General features: G+C 45.6%; 1 protein-coding gene across 1 annotated transcript in view; it reads right to left on the bottom strand.

Annotated features, from left to right (window-relative positions):
- Window positions 1-533: 533 nt before the first annotated feature.
- TMC3 (transmembrane channel like 3) overlaps window positions 534-19,739 on the bottom strand; it is a 45,160-nt gene continuing 25,954 nt past the window's right edge. Inside the window, exons 12-22 of the mRNA XM_057724377.1 lie at window positions 17,586-17,664; window positions 16,115-16,360; window positions 15,117-15,245; window positions 14,767-14,834; window positions 12,327-12,455; window positions 10,269-10,379; window positions 9,089-9,214; window positions 8,401-8,479; window positions 6,454-6,496; window positions 4,565-4,814; window positions 534-1,353 (exon numbers count right to left, since the gene is read on the bottom strand). Coding sequence (XP_057580360.1) covers window positions 534-1,353; window positions 4,565-4,814; window positions 6,454-6,496; window positions 8,401-8,479; window positions 9,089-9,214; window positions 10,269-10,379; window positions 12,327-12,455; window positions 14,767-14,834; window positions 15,117-15,245; window positions 16,115-16,360; window positions 17,586-17,664 — 2,080 coding nt within the window. The remainder of the gene's footprint in view (window positions 1,354-4,564; window positions 4,815-6,453; window positions 6,497-8,400; window positions 8,480-9,088; window positions 9,215-10,268; window positions 10,380-12,326; window positions 12,456-14,766; window positions 14,835-15,116; window positions 15,246-16,114; window positions 16,361-17,585; window positions 17,665-19,739) is intronic.

Genomic DNA, 19,739 nt, shown 5'->3' with positions numbered 1-19,739 from the left:
TTTTAGTTACTCTGGTCATTACTAAACCGATTATTGATATGAAGTAATTAAGCACTGTGAAGTCTCTAAAGGCATCCACCTCATTTTGGGGTGCTTTTCAGGGACGACTGAGTTTTGTGTGCTGAAAGAGAACATTATGATACGAACAGGTAACTCCTACGATCCAGGACGAGGGCAGACATGTCAGGTGAGGCTTCCACAACTTGATGAGCTGTCTGGCTTGCCCATGCTTTTGAGGCACCCTGAATGGAGGTCAGGACCAAGATTTTCTGAAATGATGGCCTAAAGTGGCTGGACCCAAAGGCACCCCCAGAAAGAGCCCACTTGTGTATGGCTGCTGTAGACTGGGGAGTTGTAGCCCTGTGGGTCTCAGGGGCATAGCCAGCAGACCATGTGCCTGAATATGCCCCACTGATCTCACCTGCTGGGTGTGTTTGTCTCTCTTCCCAGGAGGGGAGGGACCACACACTGTCACACTACCCCTCACTCCAATAAGGCTCAGAGCTCTATGAATGGGATGCCAGAAGAAGGCCCTAGACATTTGAACAAATTAGGTCATTCAGATCTGTGGTCAGCTCCTGCCTAGATATGGCCTTCCTCCTGCCAAACTGGCCCGCAGACCTCGGGAACTTGGGCTGGCTGCGAGTGACCTGGAGGTACTGGTCGGTGCTGCTGTTCTGCTGGTCACTGCTGGATGCTGCCGACATGGAATCAGATTCTGTGACAGAGGGCTCGAACTTGGCCTTAACTGTGGGCTTCAGAGGGTGCTGGGGATGTTGGAAATTCCGGGAGCGTAGCTTTCTGTGCACATACATTGGCTTGTCAACCTGACCCTCAAAGCCATCATTCCAAGATTTGTAATGTGTCCGTCTCTGGAGCTCAGGAGTCAGAGCCTGACTTTCTAAACTTTTGCCAGCATAAAAATGAGAAGCCCTGTGGAGGTCGGTCAGGGAGCGAGGGTGGAAAGCCCGTCTGCTCACCTCTCTCCTCTGCATCTCCTCCTCTTCTTCACTGAGCTGCGGAGATGCCTGGGGAACACATCGCCGCATGTTCCTGGGGTACCTCTCCACGGTGTCCCCAAAAGTGTCTGTCTTGAAATGTCTTTCTGGCCAGCAAGTTGAATGGTTTTTTGGGTGAGAGTCACGTTCATTAACGACATAGTATCTGGGGGCACGGGACCTACGACCACGTGGCACCAAGGCCGAGACCCCTGTTCCACGTTTGATTTGCTGCAGATCTTTTCGGAAAAGAAGCTCTGAGTGAATGTCGTCGATGCACTTTGTAAACATCACAGGTGTGCAGGATCTGCTCCTGTGAAGGTCACCTGTGTTTGCACACAGGCCACGTGGATACCTGAAAGACAGAGGTGGTTAAACACCAGGTTCTGAAGTGTTAATGGATGTCCAGTGGGGATGTCCCTGGTGGTCCAGTGGTTAGGACTCCATTTTTCCACCGCAGGGGGCACGGGTTCAATCCCTGGTCAGGGAACTAAGATCCCACATGCCAGGTGGTGTGGCCAAAAACAACAACAACAGAAAAAAAAATTTCCTAATGGGCGTTCAGTGAATTTCATGCACAGGAGGCTTCGGGGACTGGGGCTAAATAGATTTCTTTCCTGCGGAATTTTCAGAGCCCTTAACGTAATGATGTGTACTGTGAATTTCCATGGAGGGCAAAGAGTGTTGTGCTAGCGGATTTCATCACAGAGCCCTGCTTTTGTCCACGAGCACATCGTGGGCTTAAGAACTGTGGAGCACATGCTGGGAACGCTGCCCCTCACACCTCTGCCATGCAGCTGTCCAGATTCTTGAACACTTCCTCCCCATAACCTACGCGGACAAAGAATATCACCTGCCATTTCAGAAAACAAAGGATGTAAAGCCATCAGTCACTGCGGCCACCCTGACAGTGCACCCTAAGGGGAATTTGGGTTGGAGAAAAACAAGATACTGGTCCTGGATAGTTAAGATGCATATCAAAGGAATAACTTCAATGAGCCCAGACTCTTGCATCTTTCTGTAGAAGACAGAAAAGCACTAAAAGCATTAACTTGAGATGTCTGTTTTTTTTGTGAATCGCAGTAATCCTTTGATGTTCAATCGCATGGGGTTTTTTTTTCCAGCAGAAACTCCTGTATCTCCTGGCTCCTCCCTTATCCCTCAGAACAATCTGAGAGACCATGTCCCAGGCCATGGTCCTCAGTAAGTCCAACAAGTAAAACATAACTCTCAAATTTTAGGTTGTGCATTTTTTTTTTCAGTCGACACCTATCCAGGACTATAGGAATCCCTCCTCCTGGCCAAAGCCCAAGAGATACATGAAGACAACTCCTAGTATAGCAAACTTTTGAATTCTTTGTTTACTTAGTCATTGTTTTTAAAAACAAAACAACGCCCCCCCCCCCCCCCCCCCCGCAACAACCCTCCTCTATTTTATCTATATTACTTTCACTGTGTTACATTCAGATCAAATATAATTCTTCATACAAGTTAGGGTCAGTGTATCCTTCTAGATGTTCTATCTCCCTGAAAAGAACACAGGGTTCTACTGCTTTCTTATGTGTAGGTACAACTGGAATAATTGACTCATATAATGTGGAAATGATCTTGCCAATAATAATAATAATTTGGCCAGCCTAGAACCAAAATATAAAACATCTTGCCGATAATATAGCCTGTCTGGAGTGAAAAAATAAAAGATAAAAAATTTAAACAACAAGGACCTAATGTATACTACAGACAGAGAACTGTATTCAGTATCTTGTAATAACCTATAATGGAAAAGAATCTGCAAAAGAGGGAATTCCCTGGTGGTCCAGTGGTTTAGAACTCTGTGCTTTCACTGCTGAAGGCCTGGGTTCAATCCCTGGTCGGGGAACTAAGATCCCAGAAGCTGCATGGCCAAAAAAAAAAAAAAAATCTGCAAAAGAAGTTATATGTGTGTGTGTGTATGCATGTATATGTTTATATAACTGAACCACTTTGCTGTACACCTGAAACCAACACAGCGGTGTAAATCAACTATACTTCAATAATAAAAAAAAAGAGACATAAAGTCCCAACTCCAAAGAAACTCAAAGGCCTTAGTGGGTCCAGCATCACACTTCTTTCCAGGCTCCCTTTGCTACAGTCATTTCCCAAAGATGCCTCACTTCTTCATAACATCATACCTTTGTTCACACTTATTCTCCACTATAGTACATTCTTTTTTTAAGACTTTTAAAAATTTTTTAAATTTTTTGATTTTTCTTTATAACATTCTTTCTATATCTCCAAATCAAAAAATATTAAATGGAGACTGGTTAAATAAATCATAGTGTATCTATATAGTGGAATAGTAATTGACCTTTTCCTCCCAATCTTTATTGAGGTATGATTGACAAATAAAAATTGCATATGTTTAATGTGTACAGTTTGATTTACTATATGTACACATTGTGAAATGAACAAAGCTAATGATCACACTCCTCCCTTCCCATAGCAACCACTTTTTTTTAATGTCATTGTCTCCTTTTAATGGAGGGACTTAATTGACTAAGAACTGCAAACTTTAAAAAAAAAAGCTGGTATATGGCTTAGGCAATACTGTCTATATCCAACCAAGAATGCTCAGGAACATATTCTAGTTTCTTTCTTAATACATAAAAAGAATTGTACACTGTGACCCAGTGGGGTTTATCCCAGAAATACAAGAATTGTTTTTTTTTAAGTCAATTTTAAAAAATGGCTTTTCATTAATATCAGTTTATTATTCAACCCTATGGTACATTCTTGACTCGTCTCCATTTAATGAACACTTACTTAGTCTTTAGTCCAATATTATTTCTCCTATGAAATATTTATGCATTCTCCATGTAGACTTAATCTCACCTGCCTTGTCCTATGAAAGCATAGTGTTCATCACAGAAGCACAGCATTTATCACATTATCTAATAATTAACTACATCCTTCTCTCACTATCAATTCCTTGAAGCAGAGACTATATCTGATTAATCTTTGCAACTGTAGTATCCATCAGAACTAGGATAGAGTTGCTTCTCAATAAAAGTTTGTTGAATAGATACTGGAGAATTCTTTACAATAAAAATGTGTTTGCATTATGCTAATTTGGAATGTATGAGTTAGTGTTGCTACCATTGATAGGTAAACAACTAATATACTAATTAAAATTAATCCCTCTAAAAAAATTAATCCCTATATTCATTAAAGCAGGTCTCCAATGGAAAAAAAAAATTTAAGGCATTTTCTTTTCTTAGACTATAGAAATAAATACCCTAGGTTGGCTAGAAGGTTTGCTTATAGGTTATATGGCAGAAGGCCAAGGAGGAAGAATTTGTCCTGTGTGACAAACTTTGTCCCCTCGTTTCTTCTCAATACCAGCTGTCACAGGTAGAAATGGCCTTGTTCTTTTCAGGCAGAAATGGAATTTAATGGCTCTTACTTCCTGAAACCGTTAGGGCCTCTGAAGTCCTAATGGCTTTGTATGCTGCTCTTTACGGCTCTGGGCCGTCACTGGTAGGTATCCCCAAGGAGGCAGTTTTCCTGCCCGGCTGCCCTTAACTCACCTGGTAGAGTTGTGCCTGGATCTGGAAATGCCAGGAAGAGGCGAGCCGGGACTGCCAGGCCCTGGCCGGGGGCTCGGGGGCGTGCGCTGGGTGACGGTCTCTACCCGGCTACTCTTGCTGCTTGATGAGTCGAAACTGACCACGTTGCCATTGTTCTGGGGTGTCGCCGAGTGAGCTGAGGACAGCTGGCTGCCGAGATCGCTGTCCTTTGGAAACCTCTTGGTGCTCTCGTCTTGGGTTTGGATGCGGGCTGCAGGAAGAGGGAGGGCGAGGGGTCAGGTTGGTTTTGCTTCAAGTGTCCTGACTTCCAACAGGTGGGGCGACAAACAGCTGTGTGCACTTGCAGATACGCCTAACCGTAGGCGCCAAACATTTCATAACTCAAACCAGTTCTTCACTGAGAGCTGGACCCTGGAAGAGGGTGTGGGGACGAATCAAATGCACCCAAAGGCTTTACACATGCACCATCTGATGCCCCCATTAGCAAAGTGCGTCATTCACCAGCTTTGGGGCTCTGGTTCTTTATCTATGCAGTGGATGCAATGAAGCTTAGATGATAATTACGACATTTTAGAAACAGTTCACAGAGCATTCTGAAACAAAATGTGGTCTTCGGCTTGAAAAACATTAGAGGACAATATTGCTATCCTGAGAAAGTTTATAGAAATCCTAGTTTTTTTGAAGGCAAACTGAACTAAACTTAATTATGCTCCACTGGCGAATAATACTTGACAATTAAATTTACATTTTAAAACATGAGCTGAAGTCTCTTTCCATAGCCGTTTTTTTTTAAAAGTTTTTATTTCATATCGGAGTAGAGCTGATTAACAATGTTGAGATAGTTTCGGGTGTACAGAAAAGTGATTCAGTTATACATATACATGTATCTATTCCTTTTCAAATTCTTTTCCCATTTAGGTTGTTACATAATATTGAGCAGACTTCCCTGTGCTATACAGTAGGTGCTTGTTGATTACCCATTTTAAATATAGCCGTGTGTACACGCCACTTTCCACGGCAGTTTTTATTTGCAGGCTTGCCCTCTGAAGACGTGGACGGAGTGAACACAACCCTTAGGCCTCGTGACTCTCACTCAGGCCTTTTCCTGGAAGGAAACACATCCCTCCCAAGTAGCTCTGCATTAAAGCAGACAAAGCAGTTGGCCATCAGAGCCTTTTTGGGTCTCCTTCTTGTTCGTTTTCTGAGGGAGAATATGGACCACGCCATTTTGCCACTGCCCAGTGATCCTATTAGTGGCTCCACGTGGCAGATGTGTTTCCTTTGAGCTGCACCTGCTCACTTTCCCCTGCCTTCAGCCCACACCAGACTTCTGCTTCTTGTACGTTGATTCCTTCTACAGAGAGGCTCTTTCCTTTTCCCTTGATGAGCCTATATGGGAGCAAGTGTGTCCAGGTGCCGCTGGGGACGATGGGAACAGATGTGCCCATCGGGTTTGGATTTCTTACTCAGAAATCTGTTTTCACGGCTGGACCTGCCCGCCTGGCATTGCTCTGCAGGCAGGGAACAGAGAGGACAGGAGCCATGGGAGAGGGAGTCTTGCAAGGAAGAATCAGGCCATTTAGAGGAAGTACACAAAAGTGAACAAGGCCAAGATGTTCTTATGGGTTTTCTCCAGATTTTTGTGCTTCTTTTTCTCTCCTACTTCAACATTTCCTTCTGATTTCAGACATGTTTTGGGGTTATTCACAAGTTCTGGGTCTGATGTAAAAGTTGTAGATGTAAACCAACATTTATATCCCTAGATTTTGACTGGGTCTAGTTAATTGTGAAAACTGCAGTTTAGTAGGAATTTTTATTAGTGATGAGCCTTAAACTGCTGTTTTTTTGAAATGCCCACCGAGACATCGGGAATTTTTGTTTGTACTTACCTTCTACCATTTGGGCAACCTTTTTCTTATCTTCCGATCTTGCCTGAAATATAAATGATAACCATGTCTTTGTTTTGGATTTAGCAGGAAGGAGTAACAAACACAGTAAGTCCTCTACATACGAACGAGTTCCGTTCCAAGAGCAGGTTAAGTCCAGTTTGTAAGTCCAGCAAAGTTAGCGCAACCGACACAATCAGCTATACAGTATTGTACTGGAATATGTTTATAATACTTTTCACACAAATAATACATAAAAAACAAACAAAAAATAAAGAAAACATTTAAAATCTGACAGCACAGTACCTTGAAAAGTACAGCAGTACAGTACAACAGCTGGCACACGGGGCATGTTTGCATCTTTGAAAGCTCGCCACTTGAAGGTTGGTATGTAGGGGACTTCCTGCACTCTTCTTGCGGGGAGGCAGGGAATGATGTAGGCATCACTGCCCCTCCATTGGGCCATGGCTGAGCTACTACTGTCACCTGGGTGTAGTGGGCTCGGGCCCTAAGCCTGTTATTTGAATGAACACATGCTGACACCTGAGAGCTGAAGTTTTATCCCCGGCAAGTTTCATTTTTAGGGGCAGTTCTTTGATAGACCCTGTTGAGATTCTGCTAAGAATGGTTTGCCTGAGACACAAAAGGGAAAACATGAATCAACCACAAGGGAGATGTGTGTTTCCCTAAAAACGCCCTTTGCAACTCCAGGTGCAATTCTATTTATGATACGGGTTGGTGTTTCTCTACATGAAGTGATATTTGTGAGAGCTGCTTTTTTCAAAACAGAGAAAGGTGGAAGTGTTTCACATGGGGTTCTGGGGCTGGGGTGAAGCAAGTGAGGTATCCAGGGGCCAAATTTAAGCAGGCACTCACACTTGGGGCTGTGGGAGTGCAGGGTTGGTGCGACCCTACGAGTCTGTGCCTCTAAATTTGGCACCCTGGTGTCTCGCTGGCAGCCCCTAGTCCCAGCCCCAGGGGAGCACCCGGGGTGTGTGGAGGAGGAGAAATTGTGGAAGGACTGGGGAGTGTTGGTCTCCCTCTGACTGTGCTGAGATCTATGGTTTGAGCCCCCAAAGGGAGAGAAGGTATAGTAAGTCCCCTACATATGAACCTTCAAGTTTCAAACTTTCGAAGATGCAAACGTGCTTTGCACCAACATCAGGCGTGATTGAAACTGCAGCCTGCCCTCCGTCTCCTATTGCTGATGGTCCCTCAGCTCTACCACCTCTCACCTCCTCTCCCTCCTCCAGTCAGTGACTCTTCTTGCCTGTTCTCTGGATGCCACCCCTGTATACCAGGCGTTGTACCGCACTATCGTACTTTTCAAGGTATTGTACTGTAGATTTAAAATGTTTTGTTTATTTTCAGGGTTTGTTTTTTATGTATTGTTTGTGCGAAAAGTATTATAAACCTATTCCAGGACAGTACTATATAGCCGATTGTGTTAGTTGGGTACCTGGGCTAACTTCGTTGGGCTTATGAACACGCTCTCGGAATGGAACTTGTTCGTATGTAGGGGACTTACTATAATGCCAACCAGAATTTAAAAGATATGAAAAAGGTGGATCTTTGGGTCCGAACAGCGTCTTTGGGCTCCGCTGTCCAGCTTGACATGGGATTAAGGAGGGACCCTTTCTCCCCGCCCAGTCAGCACAGGCAGCAGAAGAGCCCAGTACATTGCAAGCTTGGTGTGGCCACAGCAGGGGGAGCTGAAGTGCTGAGGGCATCAGCAAGGCCTCTTGGAGAGGAGGCTCATTCTGGCAGCTGAGGGCCTGGGTATTCTCAGAAACAGCCCCGGGAGATCCCGGCGGGGAGGGGTGGCCTTGTGCTCTAGCAGGTGGCCAAGGGTCGTCGTGAGTTGAAAATGGGACCTCACTTGTATTCCCTGGCCAGGGAGATCAGGTGGTTGACGCACATTCACGACAGCAAAGGTTACATAATACTTGCATTTTGGATCTGCATTCTGAGCTGGTGGTTGCTGAGCTTTAAGGACCTTGCGATGCTCTGAAGGTAATAGATGAGCATGCTAGGAGAGGACAGCACAGGGCGGTGAGTGGACTTCATCCCCCTCCTCGGTTTGTGCGTTCCCTGCCAGCTGGGGGCTACCCACCCCCACCCCACCCCTTGAGGACAAAAGGTATGAGTGCGTTCTCAAGCTGGCGAGCACGGGAAGGGGCTGCTTTTCTCTTCTCTCTCTTGATGTTCAAAGCAACCTTCACTGACCTGGAATTCTGCATGGGTAGCAGCACGCAGGAAAGAATGAAGATGGGAGAGGCATTTTACAGTGTATCATGCGAGGAATACTGGAGCTACTACCTGATGCTATTTTCCCTTTAAGTTAAAACAGACGCTACTTAGCTGCACTGCAAAATTCCATGTTGAGATTAAACTTCTGGTAAATAAGATAATGATAATGACATTCAACCCCACGACCACGCCCACAGTGATTGCCCAAATGCTGTTGATGAATCAATCATGCTCTGCCTCCCTGGCCCCTGTGTGATTCAGCGTCCCTGCTCCGATCATCAGTGACTTCTGAATGAACTCACTGAATTCATATAATAATTGGAAAGCACTGCTTTCTTGTTGGCCAAACATACAGAAGTCCCCCCAGAGCTGGCAGGAAAGTACTCACAAAAGCAGCAGCACAGCTGGCAGGATAACCACAGGGCTACTGACGTACCCAACCACAGAGCCAAACCACGCGGGAAAATCCTTCTCAATCGTTTCTGACACGATGTCATAAATTTTCTCTTGTCCGCTGTGAGAAAGAAAACCATAATTCCAGATTATATTGCTTTTGGCAGAAGGATTCCTGCAAGCCGTTAAAAGAAAAAAAAAAAAGGCTAGCTGGCTACAGTCCAATCCTCAAACCTCAAAGTCAGTTTCAAAGCTAAAGCATCTGATGAATGTGAAAGATACGTAACATTCCTAAAATGATTCCATCTGGAGCAGTCATTTAATTAACATGTAGATTGGAAGATGGGGTCAATAATCACACGGTGGGGTGTGTGTGTGAATAATGTATACAAAGATAGACTCTAAATGTTACTGACTTAAAGCAAATGCTAGGTGAAGATCACTCCAGGGACTTCTGTCTTGATGCAGCTAGAGTGTGTAGAATCAAAAGTGACATGGACTATCTTTTTTTTAAAGGTATTTTTAATTAATTAATTAATTAATTTTATTGGCTGTGTTGGGTCTTTTTTGCTGTGCGCGGGCTTTCTTTTTTGTTGCGGTGAGTGGGGGCTGCTCTTCATTGTGGTGCACAGGCTCCTCATTGCCGAGGCTTCTCTTGTTGCGGAGCATGGGTTCCAGGCGCGTGGGCTTCAGTAGCTGCAGCACATGGGCTCAGTAGCTGTGGCTCATGGGCTCTAAAGCGCAGGCTCAATAGTTGTGGCTCACAGGCTTAGTTGCTCCGCGGCATGTGGGATCTTCCTGGAGCGGGGCTCAAACCCGTGCCCCCTGCACTGGCAGGCAGATTCTCAACCACTGCGCCACCTAGGAAGCCCAACGTGGACTATCTTTTAACAAAAGCTTTCTGAGTTCTGGAAGGGGAAGACGGACCGGGTTTCCTGATTTGACTGTAAGTGGGCTGTATCTTTTAAAGATGAGCACAGAGATGAGCATGCTTGAGGGCAGCCTGTTTAGCAAGGAAAGGGCACTGGTCTTGGATTCGAAAGACACGAGTTTGAAGTTTTTCTCTGCGGTTGACTGTTTTGTGAGCCAAAAGGAGAATTCAGTTCCATGCAGGGGTACTTCTCCTATGACTGTCAGTAGCTCCAGGCAGAACTGACTGACCTACAATAACGTACCTGAATGGCCCGCAGTTGAGGGAAGGCTTATACCGGACAATAGCAAAAATGGTCGGTAGCATGCATAGGAAGAGCATGAACAGGAGCATTGCCAGGTAGAAGTTGTTGGATCTGCAAAGAAACCAGGTGCCAGGCGCTGAGTTCCCTCTCTCATCAGCGGGGGCTGATACAGATGTCCACCCCCACCCCCACGCCAAAATGAACACAGAAACCACAGCCCTGACTCTGCAAACAGCAAAACCCTCCTCCCATCACTACCGAGGAAAGGGTCCATCATAGCGTCACAGGCAACTTAGCAAACTAGAAATGGACGCTCAAAGGAAATTCGGGGATCACCCAGCCCAACCTGTGCATCTACTAAACACTTGCTGAGCACCTGCCCACCTACAACCAAGAAACTGGTGACCCCATGGCCATCACACAACAAACTTAACTCATGGAAAACTCTTAGAACCTTTGCCCCACCCAGCTGAGTCCCTACCTCGTGGTTCCCTGTCCTATTTCCAGCCCTGAACTTGTCCCCTATGTCTGAGGATGGTTTGACTCCTTTGTTACGGTTCTTGACTCTCTCACTTGGATGCCTCCCTCAAACTCTTATCTGCTCTGCTCCTGGCTGCTCAGGGTGAAGGGTCTGCCTGATTAAGCCCTGGGCCCTGGGGCCCTAAGTGGGTATGCTTGGCTGCCCTGAGGGCAGCGCAGGTCTGTTTGGTGTGCAAGGCCCTGTATATCATCCTGGAAAGAGAATGAATGATCTGTCAACCTAGAGACTGTCAGCTGGCATGCTCTCTCTCTCCCTCTCTCTAATGAAATAGGCTGGACGAGAAGAGAACAGAAAATATATGGGCACATAGAATGTAGTAAGTAGATGAGTGTTCATTTATGAAAACTTTCTCTCTATTTATATATACACATTCTCTTTATATGTGTGTGTATATACATACACACTAAATATATGTGTGTATGTGTGTATCCATTTACATGTACGTTTGTATTATGTATATTTCTGTGTGTATATATGTATGCATGCAAGTTAATATATAAGGATATACAGATGTAAATGAATATACACACGCATATATAAATTATATATAAAGCATATATATGAATATATGCATCTGTGTACTGGTCACTAGGTGAAATATAAATACATTCTCATGCTGGTTATTGTCAAAAAGTTTGAAAGACACTGATACACACCCACATCAGTAACTGTTACATCAAAATAAAATAAATGAGTTCTAACCAAGGTGTTCAACGTGTGGTACGAATTCACCAAAATGGCTGAAGTGAAAAATACAGAGAACAAGTGTTGACAAGGTTGTGGGACAACTGGTACTCTCACATGATGCTGGTGGGAGTGGAGAGGGTGCCTCTGCTTTGGCAAACTAGTTGGTGTGGTCTACCAGAGGTGAGCACATGCACGGCCCATGAGCCAGCCAGCGCAGTCCTAGGTGTGTACCCAAAAAGGACACGCGTGAGAATGTTCGAGGCAGCATTATTCGCTATAGCTAACCACAGGAGGATGGATAAAGAAATTGGGGGTGTGTGTCCTCAATGAGGTGCATCTCACAAGCGCAATATTGAGGGGAAGAGGACAGTAACAAAAAGAGCTCATACTGAGTGCAATTCTATTTACATAAAGTAAAAAACTGGGGGAAATGAATTATACTGTTAGAAGTTGGTTGTGACCGGAATCGAGTACAAGGGGGCTTCTGGGTGCCATTCTTGTCCTGTTTCTCCATCTGGGGGCTGGTTGCAAAGTTGTGTTCAGTTTGTGAATATTCATCAAGCTGGAAATTTGTGATTTGTACTCTTTCTAGATGATTATTAAACTTCAGTAAAAAGTTATAAAAGATGTGTCATGAGCTTAAGAAGAGTCCTGATGCATGCCAAGGGTGGGCCTTTGGCAATGGTTTCAGGGAGGAAACGCAATTGGAGGGTGGACAAGATTTTGACCGCCAGAGAACTGGGGAGACCCCCTTGCTGGAGGTCGCCCTAGATGAGGCGCGTGTGGGTGATGTGAGTTCTCTCTGCGAGGCAGACTTGATGCTCACTGACCTGGAGGCTCGGAAGACTTGCTGGTGGGGTGCGTTGCAGGTCAGCACAGCCCAGCTGCGCAGGTACATGAGCCCAATCAGTTTGAGGACGTTGAATGCAGGGAGACATGGCGAGAAGAAGGCCCCCATCCTGGAAGCACAGGGGAGGCCAATTAGCGTCTGTTATCCTCTGGTCTGTCTTGGTTCTGAGAGCTTGAGATTTATACTCTGTGCTTAAAGAACTGAAGAAGTCCCTGGAGATCTGAGACCCAACCCCCCACCTTCTAGAGATAAGACAAGTCACTTCTGCAGATGAGCAGAGAGCCTATTTTAAAATATCCTCTTGGCACAGGGATGCTAAGTGTAGCCTGTGTCTTCACACTCAGCAAAGGACAGGCCCTCTTCTGGTCCAGAGGCAAATAGTGGATAACTATGGTTTCGGGCAAGCTCTAGATTTTGCCTGTCTATGGGGAGGGCTTTGTTAATAAATGATTGACTTTCAGATTTGATCAACATATATGGAGCAGACCTACTTTTGTTGGACCTTGTGCTAAGCATTTTCACACATTTTGGCCCATCTAACCGTTTGCCATCATAATAGGAGAGGTAAATACTCAAAGTTTATAGACATCAAAGGTGGGTTTGGGAAAATTAGGTGATTTGCTCAAAGACTAATAAAAGCGTGACCCTATATCATCCAAATTGAGAGACTTCTGAGAGTGACAGATCTGGAATAACATCCCAGGGAAACAGAGGTATAGTGACCCTGCAAATAAGTGCCAAATATGGAGTGAAACCCAGCTCTTCTGACTTTAAGGCTAAATTTGCTTATACTGGATGTTCATTCAATACGATACTTGTGAAATTTGGATTTAGCAGCAGGAAAATAAATACAGATACAAGGATAGGTTTAATAAGAAAAACTCTTTTTAAAAAAATTTTTGGTTTCTACATCAGGCAAGACACTTGGTTTCTCTTGTCCTCAGTTTCCTCATACTTAAAATGGAGAAAATAATACTAATTACCTCATAGGGTTTCTAGAAAGATTTAATCAGTTATTATAGGTAAAAAAGTACCCAATATGTAGCAAATATTAAATAAATGTTATGTATTTTATTTATTTATTTATTTATTTATTTACTTATTTATTTATTGGCTGTGTTGGGTCTTTGTTGCTCTGAATGGACTTTTCTCTAGTTATGATGAGCAGGGGCTACTCTTCATTGTGGTGTGCAGGCTTCTCATTGTGGTGGTTTCTCCTGATTCGAAGCACGGGCTCTAGGCACGTGGACTTCAATAGTTGAGGCACGTGGGCTCAGTAGTTGTGATGCATGGCCTTAGCTGCTCCGCGGCATGTGGGATCTTCCCAGGCCAGGGATCGAACTCGTGTCCCCTGCATTGGCAGGCAGATTCTTAACCACTGCGCCACCAGGAAGTCCCTATGTGTTATTTTTAATACTGTATTCGTGAAAATCCTTTTCAAAACAAGTGGACTCTAAGAATACAGAATTTGAGTGAAGGAATATTACTTTATACTCCATCCTTCCTGCATTTTACTGAATGATTACGAAGAGAGAGCGTGTCTTCTGAATGTATAGAATATCCAGGTTCTTCTTCTTTTGCTTTGTTTGCTTGTATTTTAACAAATAATAACACTTTTTGTGGTCCACTAGGGAAAACAGAGATGGAGGGATGCTTAGGGGGCTCTCCTCCATGTCCCCACGGGAACACACGTCCATGTGGATCAGATGATCCCTTTCAGCCTTTAGTATCTGTAAGAGCATGACTGCCTTGGCTGGGAGTTGTCCTGGGTAAGCAGACTTCCCCTAGGATGGGTCTGTCTGTGTGGGGGATGGTTGTGCACCTGGGCTCAGTGTCCAGGTGAAAATATGGAAGGAGAGTGGGGAGCTGGGGGCAGGCTCCCCAGCTGTGACACAGGCACTGGTGGAAGGTCTCCTGGGGGTCAGCTGCCTCTCTTAGCCATTCCCCCATCATCTGCAGCAGCTTATTCTACTGGTTCTTATGCAGTTTGGTTTTCTTGTTTTATTTAATTAATTAATTAATTTATTTATTTATTTAGCTACGCTGGGTCTTAGCTGTGGCATGCAGGATCTTTAGCTGCTGCACACAGGATCTAGTTCCCTGACCAGGAATCGAACCCGGCCCCCTTGCATTGGGAGCCCAGAGTCTTATCTAGGGGACCACCGGGGAAGTCCCTGTTCGTTTTGCAGGGACTGATAGTGGCCTGAAAATGGACTATTTCCTTCCTCATTCCTTTCTGCAAAATGCTCAGAAAACCATTACTGAAATTACTATCCATGTGAAATAGTTCAATTAGAAGCTGTTTAGATCTTTTCTTGACTCTTACGACTGTGCTTATTACGTCCCATCCAGACTCAGTAAATTAAAATCTTAGCCCAGATTAGATGCAAGCACAAGCAGGAAGAAGCTTTGATACGTACCAAATCATTCCTTGGTTGTAGACTAAATGTAACACGTTCTCTGCTATTTTGAATTCCCCATATTCAGGCTACAAGAGAAAATGAACTTCTGCATTAAAAAATGTTCCAAAGTTCTTTGCATAAACTAGTTAATTATAGTCACATGCATAGAATTCTTTGCTCGCCTAGATACATAGAGATCTCTGTCTGTGTGGCCATCCTAGCAAATGGTAAATATAAGGAAGAAGTGGAAACAGCTTTGCACAGCCTTTCCCTCTCCCTCATGTGTTTTCTCTCGGCCATGTTAGTTTCCCAGCCTGGCCATCAGGAAAGGACGGATCTAGTCCCAAAGGACATGGCATCTTACTTACAAACTTGCTTTCCAGGTCCCAACACCAGTAGTCACTTAAGTAGCGAACGAAAAGTCCTCGGAAGAAGTCTATGAGCAGAATGCTGGCCACGGTGAAGAGCATGTCAATGATGGAAAGCTTCAGCATCTCCTGTAACACAAAGGGTCCTTGGATGCGCCACGCCCTGCCCTTTGCACTGTCCACCTCTTCCTCGGGGTCCTCCCTTCCCTGTTCATTCCCGTGGCTTGAGCTACAGGGCCCCCTCCAATGGTGACTTCATTTTTGGCACACAACGGGTGCTCAATAAATATTTGTTAATTGGAATTTTGGTATCTGAGGCTAGCATTACGCAAAGCCAGGAAAAAAGTCTATGGTTCTGAGCACAGGAGACTACGCGAGGTATTATCATGGGCTATAGCAAGGGTGAAGGGCAGAGGGATTCGGAGCACAGAGTTTGGTGCAGATGCCTAGGTTTGGGGCTTCATTCTGCTTTTTAAAAAATTTGTTTTTTTTTTTTTTAATGTGGACCATTTTAAAATCTTCATTGGATTTGTTACAGTATTGCTTCTGTTTTATGTTTTGGTTTTTTGGCCACGAGGCATGTGGGATCTCATCTCCCCAGCCAGGGATCGAACCCTCACTCCCTGCATTGGAAGGCGAAGTCTTAACCACCGGACCACCAGGGAAGCCCTTTTCATTCTGCTTTTACTACCTGTGTTTGGGGGCAAGTTACTCAACCTCTTGTGTTACAGTTTCCTCATCTCTGCTTCTAAGGATGATAAGAATAAGATTCTAGACGAAGCACTTAGAACAGGGCCAAGCACATTGTTAATACTGCCTGAGTCTTTACACACTGATTATTATTATTAATTTTGAGACATGTAAAATCCTAATCCTAACTCCCCACTGAATTTTATTTTCCTTTTCTATAAAATGGAGATAATGACACTTCAGAGAGTTGCTAGAGTTATGTGATGAAATGGACATGGAAGAACTTTATAAGGGAGCGAAGGAGCCACCTGTCCAACGTATGTCTCCCAGCACTGGCCTTGCGGACTCTGGGTGGAGACAGTGGTCTTGTTGGCCTCTGAGAGAGGTGAGGTGTAAGTCAGAACACTGGCCTCTTCCAGGGCCCAAGTGCTGTTTCTCCTGAGCCCTATCGCAGGCCCAGGCGTGGACCACTTCTCTTCTCCAGGGGCTGCCCCGGTGGCAAAGAAGATGGTAGAATCTATCCAGCGACTTGTGCTATTTGGGGGAGCAGCTTCCTGTGGAGAGAGGGAAGGAAGAAAAACAGAAGTTGTCCAGTTATTTATAAATAAGACTCCATCACGAACACTAAGGACATCATTGCCTTGCTTGGAAATAATCTCCCTCTCTCTCTTTCTGTATCTCTGTTTCTCTCTGTCTCCAGCTCTCTGTCTCTTTCTCTCTCTAGCTTGGCTGATAGCCATTTGAGTAGAGTTGGTCCAGGAATGAACATAGAGTTGTAATGAATAGTATTTATCAGTCCCCAGTAAAGCGTCAGAGCCTGTCCTAGGTTACAGCACGCTATGTTTCTCATTCTCATAAGAGTGTCAGGTAAGAATGATCATCTCATGTTACAGATGAGGGGACTGAAGCTCAGCTAATGGCAGTCAGACGCTTGAGGTCATGCTGCTAGTAAGTGGCGGGTGAGGACCCGGTCTATGCAACATCAAAGCCCTGACGCAGGACCACTACTCCCTGTGGCCTCTTCGGTCTTAGAAGCCGCAGGATTTGAGGCTCGTAAGGTGTGGCTTGGGCAAACCACCCTGAGAAACCTCCTGCTCACTGCCTTCCCTTCCCCTACCATTTGGGATATCCTCACAGGGGGGGCAGGTTTAAAATGACTTCCAAAGCTACCCGAGGCTGGGAGTGCATGCCCCTGCTGGGTTGGCATGGTGGGGCCTGCCCTGTACTGTTCTCCATAAGACATTTATCTTCTTCTGATTTTCTGAGCGAGTCCCATGGCCTGCCATTCTCCTGGGATAATTTACAATAGCTGTTGATAGCCTTTCCTGAAGGAACTCCAGGAAAGAGAGTCAAGAGAACCAGGTTCTCACTCCAGCACTGTCACTGACTAGCCGAAAATTCTGGCCTTAGTTTCTTTACCTTGGAAATGGGACTCGTTTTCTTACTCTTATTTTGAGAAGACCACAAATGAATCGAGTTTTGGACATGGCGAATAGGGTGCAAGTGCAAGCAGTGATGTTGGCCACACTGATGACGACCCTGTGTGTGCGAATGTGTGTGTATATGTGTGTGTATATATGTGTATGTGTGCATATGTGTTTGTGTGTATGTGTGTATATATATGTGTGTATGCGTGTGTGTATGGGTGTGTGTATATGTATATATGTGTGTATGTGTCTGTGGTGTGTGTGTGTGTGTGTGTATATGTGCATGTATGTGTGTGTGGTGTATGTGGGAGGCAGTGATTGGCTGGGTAAGTCCCCAGGACATAGCACTTACCTCAATACTCATGCTGTTAACTTTGTCCAAGAGGGCGATGATCAGACTGTAGAGGTTTCCCAGATACAGCACGAGAACCCTGAAAGCCACAAGCCCACCTTGAATGACCAGACCACCCCACAAAATCCATGATTCTAGACCAACCACAATTGGGAGTGACCACCATGCTCAGGCTAACACAGTGGGTGGTCGCCACACTTGGTTTCCTTCCGAATCAGACTGTGGACATTAAAAATAAATACAGAATTCCAGAATCTAGGCTGCTTCCAGAGGTCTGGATGGGGTCCTGGAATCTTTTTATCGCCTTCCCTGGTGATTCCACTATAGCCCATCTCTGGGTGAGTATTTCAGAACCACTGGTATAGCAGACAGTGTGTGAGCTTAGGGAGTGGGGCTCTGAAGTGTAGTGTGAATTAGACATGTCCTTGTGTCACGCCTTCTGGTTTATAAAGTGATTTTCCAGGCATTGTCTTACGTGATTCTCACAACTCTGTGAGGACCACGTTATTATAATCCGCACTTAAGGGACGAGTGCATTGAACATGGGAGGGCTAAGTGACCTGCTCAGGTTCACACAGTTAAAAAGAGGCAGGGTGTGATTTCAGGGTCTCGGTGGTCTGGTTCTGAAATATGGGCTGAGCCTGTCAGATGGGCACCGAGGGGTCGAAGCAGTGAGGCACGGTGGGGGCATCTACACCTGCTCACAGGTGGGCAACTGTGCAGGACCCTCAGAGGCAGCTCAGCAGGTGTTGGAGGTGTTGGCTGAAGGAAGGACTGGGTGAATTTCACCTCCTGCCGTCTTGGTATCCCCCGGCTCTGGTCCTCACTGTGCCTCGAATAAAAGGGAACTTCGTCTGCTGGTGAGCTAATGGGACGAAAATAATATGTCCTACTCTTATTTCTAGAATTAGCCTGAATTCATTAAACACAAGTCTCTTGACGCCTCTGTTTCTCTAGTTTTGAACAAGAATAACGAGGCCAATCTGCATAATAGGATTGCTGTTAGACCAAATGCAATCACAGAATCGATTCTCCCCAATGCCTGTCTGTGAGGGAGCTGCTGAGGATGGCACTTCTCCCTCCCAGGTCAACAGAGGAGGTGCCGATCGAGCGGAGCACAGAGACCAGGGCTCGAGCTCGGGGGCTGGGCGTCTCCCGCAGAGCCACCCTGGGTGAGGGGCTTCCGCACACCCCTTCATCTTTCGAGTGACGTTTCTCGATCTTTGAAATGACAGTTGGACTTCTAGGCTGTGGCAAACTGCAGCCGTTTAGCCAAATCCTACCCTCTTTTATTTTTGTAAATAGAGTTGCAAGGAACAGGGCCACACCTCCTGGATGATGTACGGTCTGTGGCTGCTTTCCTGCTACAACCTCAGAGTTGAGCGGCGAGAGACTGCCTTGACCCGCGCAACTGAAATATTCACTACTTGGTCCTTTACGAAAAAACATTTGCCGACTCCCGAAGGAGAGCCGTTCTTCCCAGAGTCATCTGTGGGAAATTGGTTCTGTAGCGTGCGATCAAGCTTTCCAAGAGAAAACACAGTCCCAACACTGTAGAGGCACGTGAGTGGGGCTCAGATAGCGCCGCCCTCTGCGACAGGCACCCTAACAGAGAATTTTCAGGAAGACAGTGATGAAGCCAGTGTTAGAGACGAAATGTGGTTTCAGGGGGCCGGCCCCTCTGACCACGCCCCCAACCCCCAACCCCGCCCCTGGCCTGTTGTGCTCATGGCTGCGTTTACCACCTGCATTCACACCCAGGGACCAACACGGCACAGCCCCGACGCCCCCTGACTCACCCACAAGAACCTCTTTGAGTCCATGTTTCAGGGAATTATTAGCAAAGCATGGTGTTCATTTCACATCTGGAAAGACACTATGGGTCTCTCTTGTCTCCCTGTCAATCCACCGAGGGACTCAACGTGAACAAAACAGGGCACGCTTTCCATCATCTCCTTGGTCCTCTTACTCTTGTATCTGCCTTTTCTGCCTTTTCTCCCCACTTCTCCTTGTCCTCTCCACAGCCTCCCTTCTCCTCTTCCTCTTCTCCTTCGCATCACCACCTTTTCATCCGTTTCTTCTGTCCTTTCCTCCTGGTCCTTCCTCTCCAGCCTCCTCCTCTCTCCCTGCCTCCTCTTCCCGCCTTCCCTCTTC

The sequence above is a fragment of the Hippopotamus amphibius genome, chromosome 2, assembly GCF_030028045.1.
Source record: "Hippopotamus amphibius kiboko isolate mHipAmp2 chromosome 2, mHipAmp2.hap2, whole genome shotgun sequence".
Classification (NCBI taxonomy): Eukaryota; Metazoa; Chordata; class Mammalia; order Artiodactyla; family Hippopotamidae; genus Hippopotamus; species Hippopotamus amphibius.
The sequence above is the reverse complement of the archived record's forward strand: the minus strand, read 5'-3'. Positions and strand labels throughout refer to the sequence as shown.